At 41.6% G+C, this 27,669-nt stretch overlaps 1 protein-coding gene across 5 annotated transcripts in view; it reads right to left on the bottom strand.

Moving 5' to 3' along the window:
- Nucleotides 1-27,669, bottom strand: part of SHB (SH2 domain containing adaptor protein B) — a 63,231-nt gene that overhangs the window by 24,238 nt on the left and 11,324 nt on the right. For 4 of the 5 annotated variants that reach the window (XR_008447669.1, XM_054053653.1, XM_054053652.1 and 1 more), the window contains exons 2-3: nt 18,900-19,046; nt 18,228-18,345 (exon numbers count right to left, since the gene is read on the bottom strand). Coding sequence is in view for 4 of the 5 variants with exons in the window: in XM_054053653.1 (XP_053909628.1) it covers nt 18,228-18,345; nt 18,900-19,046 (265 nt within the window). In the remaining variant the exon portion in view is untranslated. The remainder of the gene's footprint in view (nt 1-18,227; nt 18,346-18,899; nt 19,047-27,669) is intronic. The other variant, XM_054053654.1, reaches the window with a different exon arrangement.

Raw genomic sequence — 27,669 nt, 5'->3', positions numbered from 1 at the left:
ACCAACACCCACTGTGCTACAACCTCCTTTCAGGCAGTTGTAGAGAGCAATAAGGTCTCTCCTCAGCCTCCTTTTCTCAAGATTAAACAGCCCCAGTTCCCTTAGCCACTCTTCACAACCTCTGTGCTCAAGACCCTTCACCAGCTTCATTGCCCTTCTCTATGTGACACGCTTCAGCACCTCAGTGTCTTCCTAGTGAGCAGCCCAAAACCGAACATGGGATTTGAGGTGCAACCTCACCAGTGTTGAGTACAGAGGGATGATCACTTCCCTACTCCAGCTGGCCACACCATTTCTGATACAAGCCACAATGCTTTTGGCCTTCTTGGCCACCAGGCCACACTGCTGGCTCATATTCAGCTGGTTATTGAGCAACATCCCCAGGTTCTTTTCTGTCGAAAGCCAGGGTCACTTTCTGCTGATACAAAACTTGGAGGAGGTGACAGACCAGGTGGCTGTCCTGCCATTCAGAGGGACCTGGAGATGCTGGAAAATTGCAGGCTTAATGGCTGGAAAGCAGCTCAGGAAAGAAGGACTTCGGGGTGCTGTATGACAGCAAGTTGGAACATGAGCCCGCAATGCACCTCCATGGCAAAGAGGGCCAGGAGTAACCTGAGCTGCATTAGAAGGTATTGAAAGCAGGTCAAGGGAGGTGATTCTTTGCCTCTACTCAGCAATGGGAGGCTGCACCAGGACTGCTGAGTCCAGTTCTCACCTCCCCAGGGTAAGAAAGACATGGACATACTGGAGCAAGTCCAGCAAAGGGCTGTGAAGCTGAAAATGGAACTGGAGCATTTTTCAGATGAGGAGGGGCTAAGAGAGCTGGGACTGGTCAGTGCGAAGAAGACAAGGTTCAGCAGGGACCGTACCATTGCATATAAATACCTGATTAAAAAGAGGAAAGATGGAGTCAGTTTTTTATAGGCAGTATCCAGTAACAGGACAATAAGCAACAGGCTCAAATCAAAATATATCAAACTCTATCTGAACACAAGAAAATACCTTCTACTGTGACAATGGTTAAACACTGAAATGGGTTGCCCAGAGAGGCTGTAGAATCTCCATCTGTGGAGATATTTAAGATCTGACCGGACATAATCATGGGGAACCTTTCCTAGTTCACCCTGCTTGAACAGGGGTTTTTATTAGATGATATAAAAGGAAAAAAAAAAAAAAGAAGATCCAGTAAACTAGTCTCACCTCTGTGCCTGGCAAGATCACGGAGCTGAGCCTCTTAGAAACTCTGTTGAGGCATGTAGAAAATAAGGAGGTGATTGGTGACAGCCAACATGGTTTCACTAAGGACATATAATGACTGGTAAATGTGGTGGCCTTCTACAATGGGTCTACAGCATTGGTGGATAAAGGAAGAGTAACTGACATCATCTACCTGGACCTGTGCAAAGCATTCAAAATTGTCCCACGTGACATCCTTTTCTCTAAACTGCAAAGTCACAGATTTGACAGACAGACCACTTGGTGGATAAGAAATTTCCTGGATGGTTGCACTTGAAGAGTTGTGGTCAACAGCTCAACGTCCGAGTGGAGACCAATGATGAGTGGGGTCAGTATTGGGACTGGTGTTGTTTAGCATCTTTGTTGCAGACACATACAGTGGGATTGAGGGCACCCTCAGCAAGTTTGCCAACAACACTAAGCTGTGTGGCATGGCTGATAAGCTGGAGGGAAGGAATGCCATCTAGAGGGACCTTGACAGGCTTGAGGGGTGGGGCTGTGCAAATCCATCAAGTGCAAGATCCTGCACCTGGGTTGGGCAATTACAATTAAAGCCTGGGGGAGGTACTGCTGAATACCTGATGCATCTCACTAGACATGATCCTGACCACCTGGCTGTCTCCAGCACGTGAAGGCCACATCAGAGCCAGGCCTGGATACAGAAAGCCAAGGTTTATCTAGAATTGTTCTTTTTCTTTGTCAGGGAACAGGTCTTGCTCAATTGGCCCAAATGTCTGCTATTCACATGCTCTGCTCTTGAGGCTTCCAATGGAGAGCTAGTGCTGGCATGTAACCACATTAAAGGGCAATAAACTGTTTCCAACAAGTGTATGGGTAGGCTATAAACCAATCAATAACTTGCCAGTTTACCAGGGGCATAAGACTCATGCTTGATGAGCCTAACACAGGAACATTTGCTCCCACTGAATCCATTCCCTTTCCCTCTCCATACACCAGTTAGAAATACTTAACCAACTGCTTACTTACTCAAGGCTTCAACGTTAATGTTTCTTTTCACATTCGTCTTGACAAGATGATCTGGAAACATTTTAGAAATAATGCTGCAGAATTCTCATTGCATTAGTGCAAAGTCTATTCAGCACAGAAGCTGCATTACCCTGGCTCAAATTTCACCTTAGGCCACCAAGAATCAAACTACTTCCTGCTCTACTTCTAGATACAGCTGGATGCCTCCAGCTGCTGGGACTTGAGAGAACACCAATAACATTCCAACAGCAACTGCCTTCCAATGCTCATGATTTCTGCAGCAAGACCTGTCTTGCTGCAGAAAAAGTTGGATATGAAAAGATCTTCCCTTATTTTTCTTTCTGAACAGAAGCCAAGTGACTCAGAAGTTAGCCACTTTCCAGGAACTAAAACCAGACATTTGTGCCCCTGCCCAGATGTGAGAGCTTGGCATGACCTCTTGATGTGAAAAGTCATGTCTTGAAACAGACTGCATCACGATGGAAATCCTACCAAAGTCCAAGTATGACTCATTACCTCAGGATGAAGCACTCAAAGGAACTTTACATTTCATCAGTCCTGACAAAGAAAGAGTCTCAGGCCAGTCAGGAGGAGAAGTCCCTTTATGGTACATAAAATAAATCAGGAACAAAAACATTAACACCTTCCAAACAAGCAAGCATAACCTGCCCAAGAAGACGTATTCTATGAAGATTTCCCCCATAACACTTAGGGTTTTGTTACATAAGCAGTGATTAAACATTATAACTGCCATCTTAAAAAAAAAAAACCATAATTTCTGCAAACACCACCTCTTCAAGGGTGCTTTTATGCTGCTTAGCTACTTAGTCCTTACGCATTTCTCAGAAAGTTATATAAGAGAAACAGGGATGCTCTTTTCACATAGGGGAGGAGAAAAAGAATTCAAAAAACCTCCACAAGATTCCATACATTTGCTTGGCCAACAGCCAACTGCACATATTGCTCCACCCAGTTGCATCATAATACTACATCCATTGTTCGCTTGTAGGTTTTCTTGATCTTTTTCATCAGGAGCAAAGACCTTTGGGATTCAAGGATCATTGTTCCATGGGCTAAATGGAGCAATCCAAGTGTCAACAATGCAAAACAGAGATTTCACCTCAAACAAAATCCACGATTGTCATTCCATATTCTGACGCTTCTAAGCTGTGTAAAAGAGGGTTCACTTCTTGTGGTAAGCCGGAGTAGAAGGCCTCTTAGAAACAGAGTGCAGTGCAGGTATTTTCAGGTACACCAGTGCACAATGGTTCTCATCAGCCCATGACACAAACTACAGTGTCCCAAAAAAAAAGTTTGTTCTAAGATTAGCACAAGCAGAAACAATTATCCTTAAAAGACTTACTAATATCAGTAGCACGGCTGCCACTGATGCTCAAACCACCCTTGGCAGCTCTCTTCAGGCACACAATCTTACCCATTCACAGAAATCACCTTAAGAGCGAAAGGAAGTGGAAGAAGAATCCACTCATAATGTCAAGGTCAACAGTTACACAGAAGGAAGATCTTTTCTTGAATCTTGGTTTGACTCTTGGCAGTCTCTGCTTACCGAAAGCTTACTCAAAAGCATCAAATGAGATAAGCATTGATTATATATATCTATATATTCAAGATGATATTGCAAATGATATCTAGACGGGAGTGAAAGTGAGTTTATGAAAAGCAAGATAAAATATGTAAGTATTTCCCTGTTAGCTGGAGGCTTAAGTTCAGTGATAATTACCCAGACAGGAGTTACCTTCTCTGCCTGAATCTAACTTTGAACATGGCCTCATTTGGGATGGGGAAGAGGGCAGAGAATGGGAAGGGCATAGAGTTTAGACTTCTGTAACCTGTGACATGTAGTGCATAAGAAGTTGCTTACAGGAACACATATAGGGCAGACTAATATAGTAGACTCATGTAGCCAGAATAGCTGCTATATCTGATTTAACAAATAGAGATGAGATGTTCTATCAGCCAGATGAGATATGCTCTTACCTTCTTTTAGTCATCTGCTAGCAACCCTCATAGACAGTACAAGGCAGGGAGAAGGACTGCTGTTTAAAAACTAATAGAATACAGTAGAATACAGCCGCAGTGTTTATTTGCCATAGTCATCATTGGTAATCTTGAAGATGGCAAGTTGTAAGAAACAGTGATCAACCACAGCGATTATTCGCAGTTTTGCCCACTCTGACGTGGTTTCCGAATTGAAGCGTTGTCCTAGATTGTCCTTGCAGTCTTTGTGTTCTGCCACTCAAGTTGAGCTACTGGCACAATTGAAGAACCCTGATCTGTATCTAAGCATCTAATGAAGACAAATCACCATCTGTTGGATGTAAAATCCTTCAGATACGAGTCCAAATGTTAGGATAGGGGATTCAGTAAACTCAAAGTCCACCACGATCCTGCACAGGCATACAGTAAGCATCATTAACACAGACATGAAAGATGGTCTGATTTTAATGTTCAGCTCTGGAGACAAAATGGTTTAATTTATAATTCTACCTCCACATCAACAGACCAAGAAAACTGCTCAGTTGTCATCACATCCATCCATAGATTTTTGCTTTTCACAATCCAAGGCCTTGCATGCAGTAAAAGACAGCTGATGTGCTAGAACAGAAAAAGTGACAAGGATGTACTGGGAAAATGTTTCAACTCATCTCCTTTGGCCTCATCCCTTTACTCATCAGTTCAGCTCACCAAGTGACTGATAAAAGGAGGAATTCGTACCTAGCATTTTGTAAGACTTCAGATACCCCACACAGTAGAGCTGCAGAGCTGATAATATCCAGTTCCTTGCACTCGTTTGCAGATTTGTCTGTAGCTATTATACTAGTCAGGCAAATCTGGACTAGACGCCAATTCTTAGTTGAAAGCCCATTTACAGAGTATTCTGTTTGTAACACAGTGTTGGGTCTTTTCCCTCCTTGGACAACACTTTTATGTAACAGTACAGAATGTGAAGCTGTGTTTGAATGTATGCAGCTGTTGGTAAAATACTCTTACTTATACAGACTATCACGTGATCACTTAAGTGCATTTGTGATTACACAGATATTTATCCACAGCAAATAAATATGGTTTGCATTCAGCAAAGCATCATTAAGAACAGACTTTACTGCTAAAGAAAGCAAACCACAGTCATGTGATCATCATAAATCAGTCCTCTTCTTCTCTTCCTGCAACAGAAGCATCATAAATTGTGAAAAGTAACATCTGGTATTTTCCACTTACGTAATTAGAAAATGTCACGTTACAAAAATTCAATCCAGTCATGATCCTGATGCATACAACTGAATTAACACTTTCTGGTAATTTTTCTAGTTACACTCTTCTTTTCCAGTATGCATCTCTAAGTCACTAACTAATGAGCATGCAACCATTTTCGATACATGAAACCACACCTAAAGGAGACAACTGTGGAAAACTGGTATTTTTTTCCTGTGTGCTTTGTTCTTCCTTTGTTTTTAAAGAAAGGACAAAAAATATCCTTAAAAAAAAGTCATTATATCTGTCGGTATGCTCTATACTCTATCACGATGCCAAGTTTGCTCTGTGATGGTGCATTTCACAGTCAAAGGAAAGGGCAATAATAAGTGCTACACAGCTTAACATACAAAAGCAAAGGTATATCTGAAAGACATTTTTTTCTTTTAGCTCACTCTGGCCCTTCTATTTCAACTGAGACAGCAGCACAGACACCTCTTAGCCCACCTCAGGCTGTATTACAGCTCTAACAGCTGCTGCAGGACTTGCTTAGCAAAAACTCAAGATAGCGTGGATATTGCTCAAGAACTCCAGTCATGGTAGCACAACACAGGCCCAGGAGCAAGCAGAAACACACTGCAGGCTTCCTAGATCCTTGTTTGGGTAGGCACAACAGAGAGAAATGCATATATCAGCAAATCAACACACACTAAAAAGACAGGGCTTACCCGGCCCCATGTAGCAAGGGCCGGGTAGCTCCTGCAGAAAACAGCCTCTAATAATTTTAGCAATCAGAATGCTAGCAAACAGCTGAGTTCGCATACGTATCTGAGCTCCTCAAGAACAGCACTTTCAAGCAGAGTTCTTCATAGCCAGAAATCAGAGGAGGAGAGCAGCTGTATATTGTTGCCAGCCTATGCCAGCACAGCGGGCAAAAGCTGTGTTTCTTACCACTCCCTACCAAAGCTTTAAGCTAGTTTTATGACACTGCTATGAAGCCACATTAAGATGTTAGTAAACTGATCTAGCAAGATGTTCATTCTCACAGGCAAGCAGACACAAAAATGGCTGGATCTTCAACCCTCGTATATTTTAAGGATAAGAAATTCCTTCTGACTTCAGACTTCATAGTGCATGTGATGCCTACTAGTTTTCTTATAAAAATAAATAGGACTTACAATAGAAACATTTATTCCCGGGGTTGTAAATGTGATACTAGTTTGATTATTAAAAAACTGATCTTAAACATTTTCACACGGCTTCAAACACTTCCTTTGGCTAAGAGCCTCTTTGCAAAAGAATAAGAGGAAAGAGAAAAGGAAAACAAAGTATAACTTTAAAGAAGAGGCATATGAGTGCAACGAGGAACCCTTTGTCTCACTTTTTGTCCCAAGTGCTGCCAGTCTCATTTTTTCTTTTAGCAGTGCTATTCCAGCTCCAATTAACAAGTAAAGCTCATCAGCAACAGCCTCTCCCAAGCCGCTGACTCCTCATGTAACAAATTCTCTCTGTTCTGCTTTTTAGCAGTGTTACAGAAGAGCAATAGAACCGGGACCAGTTTGGGAAGATTGAGGGCTGAACTACTAAGTCAGTGAGATATACCACTGATGTCTCCCACCCAATAAATTAACACCCTTCCCAGTTAGTGCCAACAGTAAGAGCTTACAGCTTTTCCTTCCCTTTCCATATCGACTGCAGTGGTATCAGTTACCTACAATTCCACCACACTGAAAGCTGGAAAGCACCCAGAACTCCTGCCAACAGAGTCCAGGCATGCACATACAGGCCTAATCCAGCCTGCAAGCCCCTCTGTTCAGCTTCTGTATCTTCATCCCAAGAATGGATAGTGAACTTCTGTCAGGAACCAAACTCGCTGGTGCAAGAGCAAGAGCATGCCTTCAGCATACGTATTCCCCCATCTGGTCCTACTTCCAGACAACTAGGATATTTATAGATGAGCCTATGCTCAAGCTATATTTCAGCAAGTTGCTTCTCTATGCCTCACAAGCACCTGCCTGGTCTTTCCAGTGATTAAGTTTTATAAGACCAGTACCGGGAGAATACTAACATGGTGACAAAGCTGGAAATGAACTGAGACCAAACAAACATGATTCTCACATGCCAGCCTGTAATATCCTGGTTCTTAAAGGCATTTCTGACTTTCACAGAACAACTAGATTAGTTGCAGGATAACAGTATAAGTCAGGTTAAACAAGATCTCAGAAAGTCAACTTGTTCAATTTCCTGCTCAAAGCAGGGTCAGCTATGAGGTCAGAAATAGTTACTCAGGTTCTGTTTCCTCAGTTCAGTCTTGAAAAACTCTGAAGATGGAGACTACACAATATCATCAGGCAACCCTCTCCACCATTTGACTGTCCTCATAGTGGAAATTTTTTTCATTACATTCAGTTGGAACCTCTCATTTCATTTTATGTTCACTGTCTCCAACTCCTTCCAGGCGTGGAAAGGACAGATGGAACAGTGGTGAATTCAGAAGGAATGACAGCCTACAGAACTCAGCTTTCAAGGGAAAATGCACAGCAGTTTCACTTTCAATTTACTTGATCCAGTTTTAGGCTTTACACAACTTACATGAATCTTTACAGGACAGGGAAAAGCTCCATGCAAGGTTGTGTTCCAAAAAGAGAATCTTTTGTGGCAAGCTGGCATTAATTTTTTCTATCTCACTGGATGGCCAAAGCAGTGAGGTATCTTCGAATTCAACACAGCAGTACTCGAGGGTAGAGGTGGGGGAAGAAGGTGGAAGCAAGACAGGAGGAAGACTAAAATGACCTTGAAGAGAACAGCAGCATGTTTTTTAATCCAGCAAGATAAGAAATGAGAAAACAAGGACCTCTTTCACCTTTGCAGCCAACAGATTTGGTGAATTCAGACTTCACTGAACTCTTCTCACTCTCGGGTCACAGTTGTCTTTTTTGCATTTCTCAAGAGGCATCATCCTTGTTTAGAGGGACAAGAAATTCACATTAAATATAAAAAAGACCACTGTTTAAGAAAAGCAGCCCAAAAACTTAAAACTTGCAGGTGACTGAGGGGGATGGAGTAGAGGGAGAAGGATAGACCTGTGGTAACTGTCAGGCTAAAATGGAGACAGAACCAAAGAAGCATATTAAAAACCTTAAATATAATCCTCTATAACAATGGCAATACTGTGTCGAAACCACACGCAGGCACCAAAGAATAAGTACCATCATACATTACAGATATTGCCCTAGGAAAGCACACAGGTTTTGTAGAAGTAACCCTCTTGATCAAAGTGGCTTGAAACTACTGCTTCTTTTATCACCATGATCATAGAATCATAGCATGGTTTGAGAAGTAAGGAACCTTCAAGATCAACCCTACTGCCATGGGCAGGGACACCTCCCACTGGATCAGGATGCTCAAGGCCTCATCCAACCTGGTCTTGAACACTTCCAGGGACGGGGGCATCCACAACTTCCCTGCGCAACCTCACCACCCTCACAGAGAAGAATTTCCTCCTAATATCTAGTCTAAATCTTTCCCTCTTCAAATTATAGCCATTCTCCCTAGTACTATCACTACGTGCCTTTTTAAAATGATGATGCAGGGAGTCTTCTACAAACTGCGGGAAAGGGTTTAATAGCATTTTGAGCTCAATGTATTCTCTTTCCCAACCATCCAAACCTCTATTCCTTCACTTTTTCATGGAAGAACACAGGCCAGATTGACCAGACACTGGGCAAGTAAGTTGCACAAATGAAGTTAAGTTCCTTCCACACTCACTCTCACCTAGTCTGTTATGATGACGAACTACCTTTCCAAAGTTCTGGACATCTTGTTGCCATCACTTTGGAGTGTAAGTTGTGTCTTATTGATAAGAACTGACAAGAAACTGAACCACCCTTCAATTTATATTTGGGCTTGTGATTCAAATTTCATCATTTAGTCTACTTCCAGACTACATTAAGTGATAAAAGCAAGATGAGGGTGTTGAAACAGGGAAAAAAAAAAAAAAAGACATTTAAATAATGTCTGTACTCTGAAAGCAAACAACAAAATTCTGCACATGCAACTGATGCATTGAGTGGCAAGACACAGGGTCTCTCTTTCTAAGTCCTATTCCAGACCAAGGTCAGCGGACAGTTCCTCTTTCAGGAAAAGTTCAAATTTACATTACAGAGTAGAGAAGAAGAGTTAGTTTTTTATTTTAATATTAAACATTTAGAAGAAATGCCCTCAATTATTTCAGGGGAGTAGACAGATTTAAACATAGAAGAATGCTACTAATTTTATGCATAGCTGGTTTCAATCCTCAGTTATGCATCTAATTGTAGCAACCAGGGCACATCACAGTCTCTCCCTACAAGAGAAATATGACTCTACACTCTGGCCTTATCTCCTTCCACTCACTGATGATGTGTGAAGCGCTGCATGAGGACAGAAAGAGAAGTGGCAACTGGCCAGGGATCTAAAGTGACATAGTTTTACAGAACATGTGAGATCAATTGATTTCCTCAGAATGTAAGGACTTGTGCTGAACCAGATCCAGCATTATTTCAAACACGCTTCAGTTTGTGCACATCAGACCTAATTCAAAGCAAGAATTTCACTTCAGTAGTTGCGCCTAGGCAATGTCCTTCCTTTAAACCATTGCTGAATGAAATCTCTGTCCAAATTTCTAATGAAGTTAGAAACAACTGCAAATAAATGCTGAAGCCCAGGCAGTTTCTAAGTGACATTACTTCTAGCATATTTTAAAGAAGGAGAGCAGCTGTTCAGAACACATGTCCCTGCTTCTGCTGGGCTGCAAGGAATTCTGCACGACAATCATGCTAACAGCAGGTGAGAGCCAGGCTTTATAAACGCACACAGTAAAGTTAGCACTATGCTCCAAATGATGGGTACACTCAGTGGTGCTAAAAGCCCCTGATATTTTTAATATCTTTAAAAGTACCTTAGGATCATCAGATAGGCAGAAGACTTACACATGACAGGCCCCAGTTAATGATTATCTTTTGTAATTGTATTGGTAAGGGATTAAAGCTTGTTTAGTTGTATGGTTAGACAATAGTGCAACTTTTTTAGCATGATTTTTTATTGCGGAGCTGGACATTTAATTAAATTAAGGAGTTCCAAGCCAGTAGTTTAGAGATACTGCCAATAACTTGGAGGTGACTGGGAGGAGTTGACCAATGGTGAACTTGGCAGGTGATTTTTGGAATACTTACTACTAGATACCCCTAAAGATCCCTTTGGAGCATGCCCAGAAGGTGCTAGGAATGACTTGGAATTTATTATAATTACATGTAAATATGTGATTACGTGCATGATGAATAATGTATGGCTTTGTACAACCTTGTGTATAAATGAAGGTGACAAATCCCTGCAATTGTGCATGATTTGAGGCGGGGAAAAAGCCTCCAAGCTCTCAGATTTGTGCAAACCTGAATAAACAAGTCTCACTCAGTGATGTAGTTATTGGCTTATTGCATAGTGGGTAACAGATCCATATTTTAGACAACATCAGGACACACAAGACATCCCTTTTATGTCAGCTCCAGGAAATGCTCACCAAAACTTCCAGTGTAGCACTTCAGAAAACTTACAACATGTAAATGAAACTATCTTGTTATGGGTCACAAGCTTACTTCTGTGTATTATACGACTTCTTCAAATCTCACCCAGTGGTTCTCCACATTGCAAACAATGAGTTACGAGCACATACGCATTGAATCTCAAGAGTGAAGAGATACCCTGCATTTTTTCCTTTTTTAAAAAAAAAAAAAAATCTTAAAACTTGTTCTGCTAGAATGACCAGCACGTAGTATTATTCACATGGCCTCGCAACAGGACAATGAACCTAAGAGTTATAGTGAAAAATCCACAATACCATATGAGATCGACTGATGCTGGATAAATTCTCTTTTTGGGCTCATTTCTAGCCCTGGCTAGGCTAGTAGTAGATTCTCAAATAGAATCTAGAATTGGAACATATACAAACGTAGGAACAAGAGATGAAACTTGAAGTCTTTTGAAATCTTTGTCAGCTGTTGAGCTTAGTGGGCAAACATACTGCCTCTTCTGTGTTGGCTACAGTTGCTTGCCATGTTCAAACACAAGCAGAGAGAAAATCTTACACAGAGCCACTACAACGCTTAAATATAACAGGTTGGCCTACTAGGCTCCCATGCTATACGTGCTAATCTATGCAGTCTAATATTTATCATGATTGCTCTTTCTACATTATTTACAGCAGTAAACTCAATGCCAACAACCAAGATGCCAGAGGCCATGCTGTAAAGGACTTTACAAGATCTGACTCACCACCAATGTGCTATTCAGATGAAGTTATATGCCTGAACAGAAAACCTGCCTCTCCAGTTACAAGGGAAGCTGACACCCAAGACCTTTTGAAGTAGGTGCAGTTTCCTGGGAATGCTGTTTTCCCCAGAGTCCCAGCATTTCTGTGATAGCTTGCAGCAAGACAGAGCTAGCTCCCAGCACGTCCACAAGGAACTCCCAGTTAAGGCAGATGCACCGCTTTTGCTAGGCTGCCTGTCATGCATTGGAGATTCTATTGTGATTCAGGCACAGACTCTTACTGCAGTCCCTAGAAAGAAACAGTACATGAAGGCATCTGCTGTTGTAGCACTGCCTGCACCTAGAGAGGAGACTCAGCTTCTGCATTCATGAGGAGGGACACAAACCCTAAGTGTAAGCTAAAGTTAAGCTTGCTCACTGCTGTTCTACAGCATAGCCAGGACAATGTATTATAGAGGCAGGATGACAAGTAGACATACAAAGAAGAAAGGAAAGAGGATGCTAATGTTGTGAGCCCATGAACAAAGCTGTGAACTTTGCTTTGGAATTCTCCAATATCCCTCTTGTTCAATCTCAAAAAAGCTCCTCTTGACAGAGTCCTTGCATTCATTAAGGCCCCTCTGGAGGGAGGCTCTGCCCTTCCTCATTATTCACCTCCCTTACTTTATATTCACCTTTGCTGACAGTGCAGATACTTTATCATCCAGGTTGATTAATGCATTGAACACCACAGGCAAGACAACAGATATTTCTGTGCAATAATCCAAATGCTGCAGAGCATCCTCAGAAATAATTTCCATCTCTTCCGGTCCAGCACACAGATCCTTCTCCTGTACCAGTTACCCTCCCCTGAAGCAAGTACACGAGCTCATCTCTTCAGTCAGTCCTACACAGACCAGGCTTGTATGGGGAAGGACATGTTCTTTTCAGATGTAACTACATCCATGAGGCTTCAACTCAGTTTTGCATTTATGGCCAGAAGCCCTTCCATCACTTACATCTTCCAGGAGCATTCTTCAAGGGGCACTGGCAGCACGCTGCTGTGTTGATTTGGGACTGACTCAATGCACATTAAGCACTCCTCTGGATCTTGTGGGTCAGCATATCCCTCCTACACGATCTAATATGCCGAGGCCCTAGGACAACTCTGTGACTAGCCTCTTGTGAGAAATCCATGAATAACAAAACTGAACACCTGCCTTCGACTGTCTGTAAGGACATTTTTTAATGCCCTGAGTATCGTCTAATGTTAACTCAAAAAGAAGAGAGGCACAGTGTATATTTTATTAATAGTGATAACCTTCTGAAGTCAGTTTACAACACAGCATGAGGAACACCGCATGGATAGTTATATCTCACGGAAAGTATCTATTTTCAGAAATGCTACTCGTTGATGCCTACAGAATTCTGAAATACAAGAAGAGAGGTTTCTCCCTGCCTACATATCCCTCAGGCAGATGCATAATACAGAGGCCAGACACCCATGTAGGGCTAATGTCCCTGGCACAGTGCTGGGTGATGCCTAAAAAACCGAAGGAAAACCACGGTGTAGATAGACCTGAAGCACTTACAGCCCTCTAAGAAATCAGGGCACTGAGGTGCCATATGCTTCCCTTGACTTTCAAACCATTGTCAAGGGCCTAGCCTGCCCCAATTCTCCTTTACTACCCTTTCGAGAGCACAGAAAACACAGGTCTTGATCTGAAAAAGACAGAAAGAAATGGTGGTTTTGACAACACACCTCTCTTAATGTTAATGCTTTTTTTACTTCCTCTCTCACTGACACTTCACCCCCACACTACTTTTTGATAATGTGGTTCCAAATTATTTTAAGACTTGAACCAACCTTAATTTTACTACTCTCCAAATAAACTGATTTTTCTATTAATAGCATGCATCATGCTAGGCATCTTGTACTCAAAAATTTCTGAGCTGGAGGCAAGGGTCTCCCTTCAAAGCCAAGCAGCAAGTTAAAAACGGCAACAGACTACTATCCCATTCCTGTAGCCAGTATTCTTTATCATACCTTAAAAGGAGTTCTTTATGCAACAACTTGTCTGATAGCGTATCTCCATTTGAGTGACGATCTGAAATTGGATCCTGCTCCAAAGGTAAGTTTTAGATGCACTCTATAAGCCAGCACACAGGTTGCTGTGGTACATACTGTCTTGATTTGGCATTCGCTTGCAAATATTTCATGCAGTCTGAAGATTTAATTCCTTCTGAGAGGCTGGAAGAGCTGTACAAACATGCCCAGTTGTGAGGAAAAAGTGGATAGGCACTATCCCTTCCAGCTCACCGTGTACGCCTGCGATAGGGCCTTATGGCTTTACAGAGATTTTAAAGGGAAAAGATATATCCACACTTTTCCCCATATCATATCCATGAATACAGTTCACCTTTCCTCCTTCCAGGTAAGAGATTACCACAGATAACAAACAGACCCCTCTCCAGTATCTGACATCCAGTTCAGGCTGATGAGAGTAAATAGTCCAGTGGAATCTAACTTTTCTTCCCCTAGCATTCCCCGAGAACAATGGACGATAGAACAGCCTGGATGATACAGGCACCACCAGTGTGGCCTGATATTGTCTCAGCCACTCACCTCTGGTTCAAATGCAGCATGTCTAGCCATTGCTTCTCTGGGGACCTCTCTCTCAAGCATGATGTACCTTCTACACCTGATCCAAGCAATGATGCTTGGTTACAGGCGTGGTAAGGCAGTACAGGCCTGTTTCTGTTATGGGCTGTGTGTTACTGCAGCAGCTACTGCAGAAGCTAAGACTCTAGAGGAAAAATAAGAACTGAAAGCTTGCATAAGAAAGTGGTGAAAACATCATACTTACAATATGGAGAGATGGTCTAGCCCTTGCAAAGAAACAATTCATATTTATACTGCTATTATACTGCTATAAAGAATAGAGTCTTTTCAGCTAGACAGCTCAGATGTAACTTAGCATATGGGGTTGCAGCTTTATAAGGAATCTCACTCACAGTAATGCTTGTTTCTTCTTTCCTCTTCTCTTTGTCTTCAATCCTTCCTCACTATTCTTCGCTAGGATATGGTTATCCAGGCACTATCAGCAACGCCAGTATCTACTTAGCAGCTTAGGCTTTTCTCTGTGGTCCACCTACTTCTCAGGATCCTTGGAAATCAGCATTATCTTAGCTATCTCTGCTTGTTTTCTTGCATGCATGCTAGTAGCCAGGCCAGGATCTCACTCTATGCATAGCCCAGGATACAGTTTGTCAGATATTAAGATCACAGAGGACTTCTTTCATATATTTGAATTCATGCTGGGACATTCAATCCCCAAACAGGTTGGGCATAAGGCAGATGCAACACCGTTTGTGTGGCTTTTGGTGGACACTCACCCAAGCTGAGATTCAAACTGGACAGCACACCAGGAACTGCATTCCCTAGAATTTTCACTGAACCTCTGGCACAGACTTCCTGAAGACAGGCCAAGCATTTATGAATATCAGCACATACTAGCAGATGTGCTTGGCTGCCAGGAGATGATAGCTTCTTATAAATAAACATGCATTCATTCTTGATATGCTCTACCCTAGCCTCAGGTAAAAAAGCCTTCAGTAAAAAAGCCTTTCCAAATCTTGGCATAAAGGTTGCTTTCTTTGAATTAACACTCACGAATCTGGGAAGGCAGTATTTTTTGGGTCAGTAACAGCAGAAGAAAATTCAAGCCTAATTAAAACCAATTCTAACCACAGACAGCATGAAATCAGATTGACTGTTCAATGGTTTATTGAACTCATCAGGTGTTCTGGTTTGAGCTAAAGCAGAACATATTCTCCGACTTTTCAGGTAAGCCTCTTTCAAAACTTCAGCTGTTGAAGCTTACCAATACAGTTTTCAGACAGTGGCTGTCTCTAAAAGTAATAAGCCTGATAGCTGTTACCAAGACAAACAAGCCACTGGTGTGCAGAGAGATCACTGCTCTCACCTGTTACTATGTAAATTAAGATCATGCCAGAGTTTGTCATGATTGAGGTCACACTTGCTGGGAGGGGTAGACAGGACAGGTAACCCAAACCCGATCAGTGAAGTATTCCATGCGTATTCCATGCCATATGTGTCATAGTCTGTGTAAAAGCTTAGAGATCATGAGGGTCACCCCTCTTCTTAGACAGCCAGTGTTCAGTGAGGACTTCATCTGTCTGTCTGCCCTTGAACCCACCCACGTGTTCCTGGATCCAGTTCCTGAATCCAGCTCCCACCTGCTGGTGAGTCCAGTCTGAGACCTTGCCCGTGCCTGCCTCTGGATTTTCATTTGTCAAGTAAAATGCAAAGGCAACATCTGTGCAATAAAAACACCAAACATAAACCCACATGCTTGAATATAGTGGAACGTCACTTGACCTCACCAAGGGTTATGGGAAGACTCTGTTTCTACCAGCATAAGGACAAGATGACTGGAAACCAAATGCCCAGATCTCAAAACACTAAATGTGTTCAGGGAGCTATCAAGCATTTTCTACTGGCTCAACCAAATGCATTTTCAGAACACTTGCTATATCATTATACTCCATTAAATCCCAGATTTGAAAGTGCCTTTAGCATCTTCATGAGACTCTTGTATTTGCTTTATAATAACACACAGAGCGGATATAACAGCTTAGCAGTTGCACCAAATACCACCTTGGCAACAGCCTGTCTGGCAATTTCAAGGGTACACAAAAATTTACTCTTTCTTATTTTAGCTAAGCCATACAGTACTGTCCAGTAAACCATTGCATTTATCCTGGTTAATCTGGAAAAGGAGGTAGAATAAGCTCCTGTCCTAAACACAAGAAATCAAAGCATTGCAAAGTTCATAAGCAAAATTACAAATGCTCATCACTGCTGTATAAAGATCAAGAACTTATTAGGATTATTTTTTATGAGAAATTACTCAACTAGAATGAACAGATTTACAACAATGAGAAATAAAAGCCCCCAGCACCTCTGTAAGTTACTGAAAGCTTCTGAACAATGTCATCTACATGCCATTTCCTGTGTCTTTCTTCAGAAATACTATTTAAGAAAAGAAAAATAGGAACACTTGCATGAAAAAAAGGATCTCTGCATCCAACAGCCTCATCTTCCCCCACTGATTAATCTTTCCTGAGGGCCCAAAGCAGGAGCTGCCAATACAAAAGGAAAGCATACGTAAACTTGTGACTTTTACCTTACAATGAGAAAAAGAGGACCTTCTGTATAAATCAAAAATTGCACAATTGATGTGCACAAAGATTTGTGTTGACTGAGTGAAATCACCATAGAAAAACCATACGGCCCTGTACCCCACAAAAATGTACAGACTGCATGGCCAACAAACAAGAAATGGATGCAGATAACTTAAGGAATATACAGACAATATTCACATAATGCCAGGAGTTTGCCAGTCCAGACTCCTACAACAATACTACTATTGCCTTCAGCACGTGAAAGACATGCACTTGTTGAAGCATGTCCAGAGGAGGGCCACCAAAATGATCAAAGGCTTGGAATACCTCCCCTGTGAAGAGAGGCTGAGACACCTGAGGTTGTTTACCTTGGAGAAGACTCAGAGGAGGCCTTATTGCGGTGTTTCAATACTTTAAGGGAGCTTATAAGAAAGATGGGGAAAAGTTTTTAGCAGGGCCTGTAGCAATAGGACAAGCAGTAACCATTCTAAACTAAAAGAGAAGTTTAGAATAGATATTAAGAATATTTTTTTTTGTTGAGTGGTGAAACACTGGAACAGTTGCCCAGAGAGGTAGTAGATACCAAATCCCTGGAAAGACTCAAGGGCAGTTAAATGGAGCTCTGAGAAACCCAATCTAATTGAAGATGTCCCCGCTTGTTGCAGGGCCGTTGGACTAGATGACCTTTGTGGTCCTTCCAATCCAAACCACTCTACGATTCTATGATTCTCTGATTAACTACCACCCTACGTGACAGAAAAAGAAGGATGCTACCAAGAATAGCTGTTAAAAGCTAACAGGCATATTGAAGTGTCTCCTTTTGACCATCGCTACAAAGAGCTACACAAAGATGTTACCCTGCAGCCCTCCTCCAACAGAGCAAAGACTAAGAAGTCTGAGTCTGATTGATAAAAAAAAGTCCATAAGCAACTCAATCACCTGTTTTTAAGGGAACTAACACAATGTCATATTTTGGCCATCACTACTTTGTAAACCGATGACAGCCTTGACACTGCCAAGCTGAGCAATACACACTCCAATCCCCACTACTCATTTTCATCTTCTTACATGACAGTACACAGCATCTATATTCGATAGTGATGTCCGGAGTGGTATTTTTAGACACCAAGGCATGTGTAGGCACATGAAAAGCCTCCACAGTATTTACTATTGACCACTTAAGCATCTTTGGAAATCTTGTTTTGCACGACAAAGGACGTTTCTGTTTCACAGCAGGTGCAATATCCATGTGAACTGCCACGGAGTTAAAGCTCATACATGCAGCTGTCCTTTCTCACCAGTCATAATTCTCTGGGCTTCATATGGTTCCATGTAGCCAGTGTGCTCCCCTTTTCCCAGTCTGTTCAATTCACTTTTGGCATCAAATGGATCTGAGTAGTCATCAGCTATCAAAATCTGAAAGACAGGAAAGTAACTGTTACTAGAATCTGAGTCAGATGTGCAAACACCCTACCAACAAAACACAGTTGCATACAGCTGCATCCTATTTCATACTCAAAGTACAGTCCCAGTACAGGGAAAAATACACAATTGCTACAAATCAGTTACTAAATGGTGCTGAAACAGAAGTGTGCTCTTGTTCATAGCAGAAACCTCACAAAGGCAGACTCTACATCAAAAGATTTCTGACTAGCACAAGATGCGGAATAATTGGGATGGCCAAGTTAGAAAAAAAATCACCCAGGTCCCAGATTCCCTCACTAACAGTCCCAAGGCCACGAAGTCTCTTTTAAATCACCCCTGGGCTATGTACTGCAGCTTCGTCATCTCCCACACGGAAAAGCAGTAACAGGTACTAGTCCGAGAGCTGTACCAGACTGGGAAGTCCCCTCATGATAGCCTTAACCCAGGCTCCTGGGAGGCAGCATACTTTGCTAAGAGTAGCATCTGCCTAATGTATTGGACCCTCTGTTCCCCTCAGCAGGGAGTGTCCTACAACTATGACTTGCCTCTTCTTCCTTGTGGAGGTTGTAGTAAGATGAGTGGTACCTCATTCTGGTCTTGGCCCCTCCTCTGGTGTAGAAGGATTGGAACACACATTGTCCACTGACTGGTCCACTGCAGTTAACATCTTTGCATCTGTTGTGCAGAGACACCTGGGGAGGCGTGGGCAAAGAGGGGATTTGCTAGCTGCCCCATTTCTAGAGTAGTTTCCATTTGCTGCTTCCTTTTAAGTCCCTGTCTACATCCTGATGTGGGGAAGATACTGAATCCATTTGATCAGGGGCTTTGTCTGGTGTCTCTCTCTGTTCATGTTTCAAGGAGTTCAGGGTGTTGTTCCACCACTCTGTTTCTAGCTCAGACTCCCTGATGTGCCTCTACTTCATCTCGCAGCTCTATGACCAAGCTGAGTAGACAGTCCAGCTAATCGCACCTTAAGCAACTGTTGCCTCTGCTACTCTCTGTTTCCAGTGCAAGCTGGTGGCACTCCCTGCAGCCAGAAACCTGGACGGCTGCATGTTTTCCTGGAGGCTCAGTCTAGGCTGACACATCCCTTCTGGCAGGTGCAGAGAATGCAGCCTCCTGCCAGGTGGATACCAAGGCTGGGCTCCTTCTTGCCAACTGAACTAAACCTCCTGAGCTCAGGGAGAGACTGTGCCCTCCCTACTGCCTACACAAACTGTCTTGCAAACTGCCTCATCATGCCCTTCTAATACACCATGCCTTCTTTGCCCACCGTTTGCTCCACTCCTGGTTGCTGGTGGCTCTTGTATGGCAGGGAGACTGGCCCCATCACCCTTCACACCACCTCTATGAATCAGTGTGATGTCGGAGTTTGTCAGGAGCTCACATTTCAATCTCCACAGAATCATAAAACTGAACAGATGAGACAGAACCCTGGAGTATCATGCTCTTCAGTCCCTCATTCAAAGCGGTGTAAGCCTAAACGGTGCTGCCCTGGAGGCCTACTCTCTTAAAGAGTGATTTTTCAACCAAGACTCTTGCTGTCCCATGAGTTACTTTACAACTTTAAGACCAGCACCAGTAGGACTGACAGCAGACTGCTATTCCAACAGCCTCAATCTGTACAACAAAGAACCAGGATTACTTTGCCAATTGTGAGCTGCACCTGCTTCTGTCTCTTCCTTTCAGCATAATCCACCAGACAGGGCAAAAAACCAAGACACACAAGCATTTCCTGATCATACACCTGTACATATGCCATTAAGTAAATGAATACTGTATTACGAAAGGCAGAGATCTCCTTTACGATTAGGGAACAAAACATCTAACACATTTTGGAGTTGCTACTCAGGCCATGAAACACTGCCATGCTGCAATTTTATACGACTAATCTTGCTTACTAAAATAACCCAACAACAAACAACACAAAGAAAACAGGCAACCAAAAACCCCCACCACATTGCTTAGCAGAGTCTCCCAACTCTGGAATACAGGTAACTTGCAAGAGCTTCTCAGAAAAGGGATATTTTAGATCTATTTTTTGTCACTGAACACTGATCAGAGCAAGACTTAGTTTTTTCAGCAGTCACAGGTTAACAGCTAGGATAACAAAGTATCTGGTATAAATCATCGCTCCATCGCCTGCCTTTGTCAGGTCTATTGTTAAAGACCTGTGGCTCACCTCAGAATGCCGGATTATCAGAGTTGACCATGAGCTCCCTCAACTACTGATTCTTGTTCTACATAAGCCCATCCTATGGCTTCTCATTCATATATCATACTACTTTCTAACATGTTGATCTAGTAATAGTAACTTGAGGTATGAATAACTTAAAGCAAAAGAAATTCAAAAACATAAATAGAAATGCACTGATCAAAAGTAGGTAAAACTTACATTTGAGCTTCCATGACCACAGAGAACAATAATTTAGGGTACACTCACAGGAGTTCTCCCTAGCAGGGTATCTATTAAAACTCAAAGGCAAAAAGAAAAGAAGTATGCCTCAGTTACCAGACAAGGTGACAAATTCAAGATCATAGCTCTAGCTAAAAAGCCAGCTAGCTGATTAAAAAAAAACCCCAAAGCCCCAAAAAAAAACCAAAAAAAACCCCCCCAAAAAACAAAAAAACCCCAAACAACAACAGAACTCCACAGAAAATTAAATACAAGCTCTGATTCTGGTTTACTCCTCTAATAAATATTAACTAAGTTGCAATACTCACTAAGTTGACGCGTAGCCTTTTTTCTTCTACAGCCTTAAAAACCAGCATTTAAGACTTATAAATATTATATTAAATACAAGTTTAAACAAGTATGTGCATATGCAAAAGCATGATTTGTATATGCAACCACAGGAAGAAAACAAACATACCTAGATGCATAATTTTGCAGATATCTCTATCTGACTAAAGCCCACAATTTAAATGGAACACACTAAAAAGAAACCAGTAAGAACATAGCACATGGAAATAAACTGAGTCTTTAGAAATAAACAGAAGATCTATCCTTGAAACAGCAACACCAGCACAGGATTTTTTGTTATTTGACTGATTTAGTGGCTATCATGATAAAGGATACATTATTCTGGAAGAATCCAAGAATTATGGTAAATAACATGAAGCAAAAACCACAAAAACCTGTCCTGCCTGTCAGACCTTTGGTAGGCTTATTATGGAAGTTTCTTTTGGAGGTGGGAGATTTACTACTAATATTATACATAACAAATACATTATTACTAAATACATAAATTTTTAAAAGGGGAAAACACATAGACCTCTCTTGGCTTTTGTGACTGGTAATGAAGTTCAGCAATATCACAGGCAAGAACAAGTGACTATCAGCAGAGACACAGAAGACAGCAAATAGTACTTACGAACCGAATTTGTGTCATAGAACACCATAGTTAACACATAACGATGTAATGAAAATTTCTCATACTCTCTGAGAATTCACAGTCACAAAAGACCAGTCAATAGCTACAGTAAAATTCACTCTATATTAAGTAGGGGTTTGCTCTGCTTTGATTCTTTTTTTTTCCAATAAACACGTTACATTTTTGCCAAATACTGAATTTCTCTCCTTGTTCCCAAGTGATCTCCAGGTCTCGCATACCAAACATGCCCTAGGCAGATGTTTCCTTAAAAATAATATTTTCATTTAATGTTCAGACAACTACACATCAGAAAGGTCTCTGATGATGAAGCCTGGACAAGGTTCAGCCTGCATACAGAAGGACTGGGAAGTTTGGTCTGGATTTGTTTTCCAAACAAATAAAGACTTGCACTTATGCTTTCTTCTATGAAGGACTGAATTCAAAAACCTGATGAGTAATCCTCCCTATAGCCTCAGTACTACCTTTTTTTTCAAAATAAAGTTCACAGCCTTGGTAAACCTACAAATGATCTGTATATAGCTGAGTTCACAAAATGGTCAGCAGAAGGATCAGAAAGAGTAAAAGAACAATTTTTAGTATTTTGCTACTGAGGCAGGAATTTAGGTCATGATTCTAGAGGAGTAGACGATAGATGGAGCTGTGTATTGAGCTTTTTCTTCTACACCTAAATTTGAGTATTGGAAAGACCTTCAACAGCTCTGCCCCTGGAAGAAATCACAGGCCTTATTCATAGCTTTGATTTCCAGAGAGGGAGAGATTTGTTGACCAAAATGTCACTGAAGCACAAATTAGGGAAAGTAAATTCCTAAATTTCTGAGACAGATATGGACTGGTAGCAAGGTGTTGGGGAAAAAAAACTCCAAACATACCAGTATTTAATAACAGTATTTCAAGAGCTACTCTCCCATACACAGGGCCAGTTTTCAGAGACTAATTGCTCTTTGTGGTTTCTATAGAGTGGTTTCTACATTTTCTCTCCTCTATGATTCCCCAGGCAGTAACTGCAGTTCCCCACTATCCCGTACATGTCCCTGCTTCATGTAGCAGGTCACAAAGATGCTGCTGCTGAAACACTCAAAACAGTTCTACCTGCTTTCCCCTAAGTGAAGTCCTTTCTTGACCAATCCACTTAACTATTTCAAATTTGAAAACACACCTTCCAGCACCTGCCAAAAGAACCAAAAGTTATTGAAGGATGAACAGACAGAGCAGTTTATAGGTATTGTTCCCTTCAGAAAATCAGGTCAAAGTCCAACAACAAAAAAATTGCATCCCATGCATTAACATTAGCAGAATGTTTTGTAAAACATTTTTTTACACTTCATGCATAATGCACAACTACTCCACAACCACACCTTATGTCTGTTTCCTTGTAAATGGGCTGTTTTACAGTAACATTTACGGAAACAATGACATATCCAGGAAGGTCTGTACCACAGTCCCTTTCCTATATATCACCAGAATCCACATATGCTGTTTCAATCACCAGGTCTCATATTACTTCCTCCACTTCCACACTGTGCCAAGAATATTGTTAAGGGTATATTCACACTGACACAGAGCAGCAAGTGAATTAGAAGCCAAACCACATTCTTTGCCATGGGGCAGTGCGCTGTATGAATGTCTGAGAATCAGATGCTATAACCAGCTACTAGTACACAAGGACATACACAAAGATATTCAGAGACACACACATCTCTTCTATACCAAACAGTGAGCTTGGGGGAGCAAAGGATCCTGTAAAGAAATATACAATAGGCATACCTTCAGTGATCCAGGCAAATACAATGGCACACTGGGCAACACAAGACTAGACAGAAAACCAGAAGTGCACTAGCAATCTTGATGGTTAAAAACAAAAACAGATTCACCTTTTTCCTTTCTAGATCCTTTCTCCTCAGTAATCAGGCTAAAAGCCATTTATATAAGTTCCAATACATGCTCGTAATGTACCTAACTTCTCATCTAGAGTTAAAATGCCCTTTAAATCACAAAAAACTGCATAACCTTATTCTGTCTATAGAGCCTTCACTTCCACACATACATTACATTAGGACAATCCTAATGCTAACAGTTTGCTTTCACATTTGCCTTAAGCTGGATGCATAAAATGTGTAACACAGATTTTTCCTTATCGGAGTAGTCTTAAAGGAAAAGCTGCAGATAATATCTGTACCATCATACAATATTAAGAAAGCTGTATTTATGGTGGCCCCACTGCTGAAACAGAATTGTATAATTTTTTTTAGGTATGCTTAGCATCTCAGTACTTCCCTGTTCACAAGCAGATTTAACTAACCCACTACATATTAATGTGAAAATTCAGAGGACAAGGTAGGGAAACAAGCACTGTTCATTGCTTCTTGCTGTTCAGCAACAGTATTCAGCTCTGCTTTAGTCTCTTCACAATATCATTCTTCCTCATTGAGTCACTCAACCATGTCAAATCATATACACCTGCACTTGATATGAACAAAGCCCTATTCATTCTTTTATGCTTTTGCAAAAGAAGGTATGGTTGTGTGCTTCAGAGATTATTGTCAGACTAACTCCACATTCACTTACAGTACAGTTTCATCTGCAGAATGGGGAAAAACACATCAGCTTGACAGGGCTGCACCTTAGATCCTGCACTACTGCCTTTACAGGAATCCACTACTTATTAATGTAATTTAAGAGTGGCAGCAATGCTCAGGCTCCAGGGCAGTTTTTGAATATCAGTTACATTAAGAGTTAGGTTCCATGAGATGCCTGAAGACAAATAAACCACTCTTCTGCCCAAAGCAGGGGTAATATCAAAGCTGGATCAGGCTGTTCAGTGTCTTGCCCACACATGTTTTGAAAGTCCCCAAAGACAGGAAGTCCGTAACTTCTATCCCAGCAATATGCACATTTATGTATATAAAATATCAGATAATAAAACCATACATGTATTTATTATATTTTTGATATAGACTGGTAGACTACAGCAACAGTTGGAGAGAAGACAGAAGATGTGGAGACCAGAGAGACAGAAGATGAGTAGATCAGAGGAAGTGATAACTAGGCATTTGGACTTCACTTACAGAAATTATGGTTCCCATAAAGATGGAAGATCTGCAAGTGCTACATTGATGGAATATTACATTGTCTCAGTTGAATAATTTAGAAAAATCCTTCCACAAGCATTACATGGCATCCATCAAGTGGTTTTCAGTACTATTTACAGTCAGAACCAAAAAATAAAATCTACTGTTGGCATTTTGACTCTCTTCATTGGCTTTCTTTTGCCACCCATGCAAAACCAAGCACCACACTAATTTTTAAATATTTTTTTTTTCTCTCGGTATTCAGTTTAGCCTTATCCAACATTGAGCCATATGCAGGCTGTTAATACCTTTTGAGGTTAAAGAAATTTATCTCCTCCTTGTCTTCTATAGTTATTAGCTTTACCAGTTTGAAGATTTCAGTTAGAATTTCTGGCTGAACAAAATACCACAATAATAAGAGGAAGTGTAACCGCAGAGACACATCTCTCTACTATTATTAATATTATTTTATTCTCTTAATATTTTGGGGTAAGCTAATGCTTGTTCACAGATGCAAGTACTTTTACAAGGAACATTTCAGGGTCTTCATATGTGACATAGTGATCTACAGATATTGCAAGGGCATGAACTGCATCTACAGCATGCAGCTTTCTCTTCTGCCTTCACAAAGTTGTCAGCTGCTGAAACCAGGCCAAAGTCATCACTACTGAATCAGCAGAGACATGTAAAAGCAATGGACTACTTCCCTCGCCGACAGCTGGCTTCTTTTGAAAATAGATCCTCATGGCAATCAACAGATAGAAAGATAAACGGTGGACTTATGCAGAAGCAGTAAGAGGTAAACCAACTGTGAAGCACACAAGGCAAGCTTGTAATGGGCGTGCCAATGCATGGACCTGGATGGCTACTGCATGCAGTGATATCCTTCCAGGAGCATCCCTGCAGCCCATTTGATTTCTCAAATGTAAGGCATCAGCCTGTTGAGCAGCAGTAGGGCCACACAGCTCCTCTTTCTGCACCAGAAAGCTGAAAGGAAGAGAGAAGGAGGTATAGCTGTGTCGCTCTAGCCTATCACCCTGTAAAGAGAAATACAGCCACCATTCTACTCTTCTGCCCAGAGGTCTGCACACCTGGCCACTTCTGAAGTCATAGTGTTTCAGTTTCACCCCCAGTTGCCAATTGTTGCACTGTTTGAGCCCACCTTCACCTCCCTTTCAACAACAGGAATGTGTTGAACTCTCCAGCACACTGAATGGTCTAACTCCAGAATGGTAGCAGCCCCATTGTGCAGTCTTTCCAGCTGCAAGAAGGCCACTCTACAACACTATACCACAACTGGAAAAACAGTACAACTTGGACATACTAAGCCAGCAACAGCTGCTTATTGCGACATGGCTTCTCTAGACTCAATGCCACAGCCACCCCAACAACTTTCCTAATAACACAATGGTGATGGAAAACTCTGTGTTTATCTTGTTCCCACGCACAGCTCAGAACTCACTGAGTTGCAATATCCTGGGTGGAACACCACTACAGAACTACCCACTCTCCAGTCTGGTATTCCACTTTACTCAAGTCTGTTTCATGGAGCAAACAGACATTATAGCTCAGCACTCAGTCCACACTGACCAGGGGAAAACAATTCTAAGACAAATCTCACTCTCTGACGAGCCAGGATCCCTACATCACAGCCCTGAACTGCAACTGAAATTCCCCCTGAACTTGACATCCCTTCCCTGTATGCCACAATTTAGCATGTCTTCTTCCATGCCAGATTAGTAGTTAAAACAACTTAACTATTTAGTAGACACATATATCACAAAGCACACTCAGACATATAGTGACTGCAAGCCCAATTCAACAGCATTCGTGTTCCTTCCAATACTTTCTGTCATTCTTTAGAATCAGCTGGAAATGTGTCAGCAGCATCTGTTCAGTTCAGTGAACTCAGACTATATGAGATATCTAATTCAATACACACGGCATCACAATTATGTACAGGCCAAAGCAATCATCCTTTGATTCACAGACTGTAGTGTTATACATAATGGTTGGAAGTTGCAACCTGCAGCCAAAGGCCTTTCCAAGTCCCCCACTGGAAATTCCAGTAGGAGCTTCATAACAAGAGAGAGGGTGGATGGGGAAGGCAGCCTTAGGGACACTTCTTCCTGAAACAGAATACAACAAGCATTTAAGGAAGCTCTCAACACTACTATTAGAACACCTGGCAGTTTTTAGTTTCTCCTAGGTTGTAGGCTTCTGCTCCTTATCTATCTTTGAATCATTTGTCTAATCCTCACATTAGAAAAACCGTTCACAGGATTTACCAAATTATCCATCTTTTTCACTCCTGCTGCAATCTCAATAACTTTGTACTGCCTTTAGCAGAGATATATGTCTGTCAGCCACAGCAGAGCTTCTCAAAATAAATTTCAGGTTTTAAATTACCTGCAGTGGCCTTTCATTCTTCTGTATCCCCTGCAGATCTCTGGCAGGGCAATTATGCCAATCATTATGGCTAGCCAGGTTATTTCTTTAATGTAGACATGGCAGGGTATGGGAGACACAAGAGGAGCACTGGAGATGAAGGCAAAGTAATGTCTCTCTAATCTGAAACAGAGAGAAATTAGTCACAGGTCACAAAAGCCACAGCAAGCTGGATCGTTTCTCATTGACTGGCAGGATATTCTCCCAGTTTAACATTAATGAAACATTTGCTCCTTTCTACACTCACCAGAAGCACAGTTACACAGAAGACAGGAAATCTCATAAGCATTAAGTTTAGAACAAAATTTAACAAATCCAAATGTCAGATTTTTGCACCAGGACTGGAGTAACACTGGACACAAATATTAGTTGATAGAGGAGTGGCTGGAGAGTAGCCCTGCAGA

This window comes from Cuculus canorus, chromosome Z, assembly GCF_017976375.1.
Source record: "Cuculus canorus isolate bCucCan1 chromosome Z, bCucCan1.pri, whole genome shotgun sequence".
NCBI lineage: Eukaryota > Metazoa > Chordata > Aves > Cuculiformes > Cuculidae > Cuculus > Cuculus canorus.
Note: the sequence above shows the minus strand (reverse complement) of the source record. Positions and strands in the feature narration are given on the sequence as shown.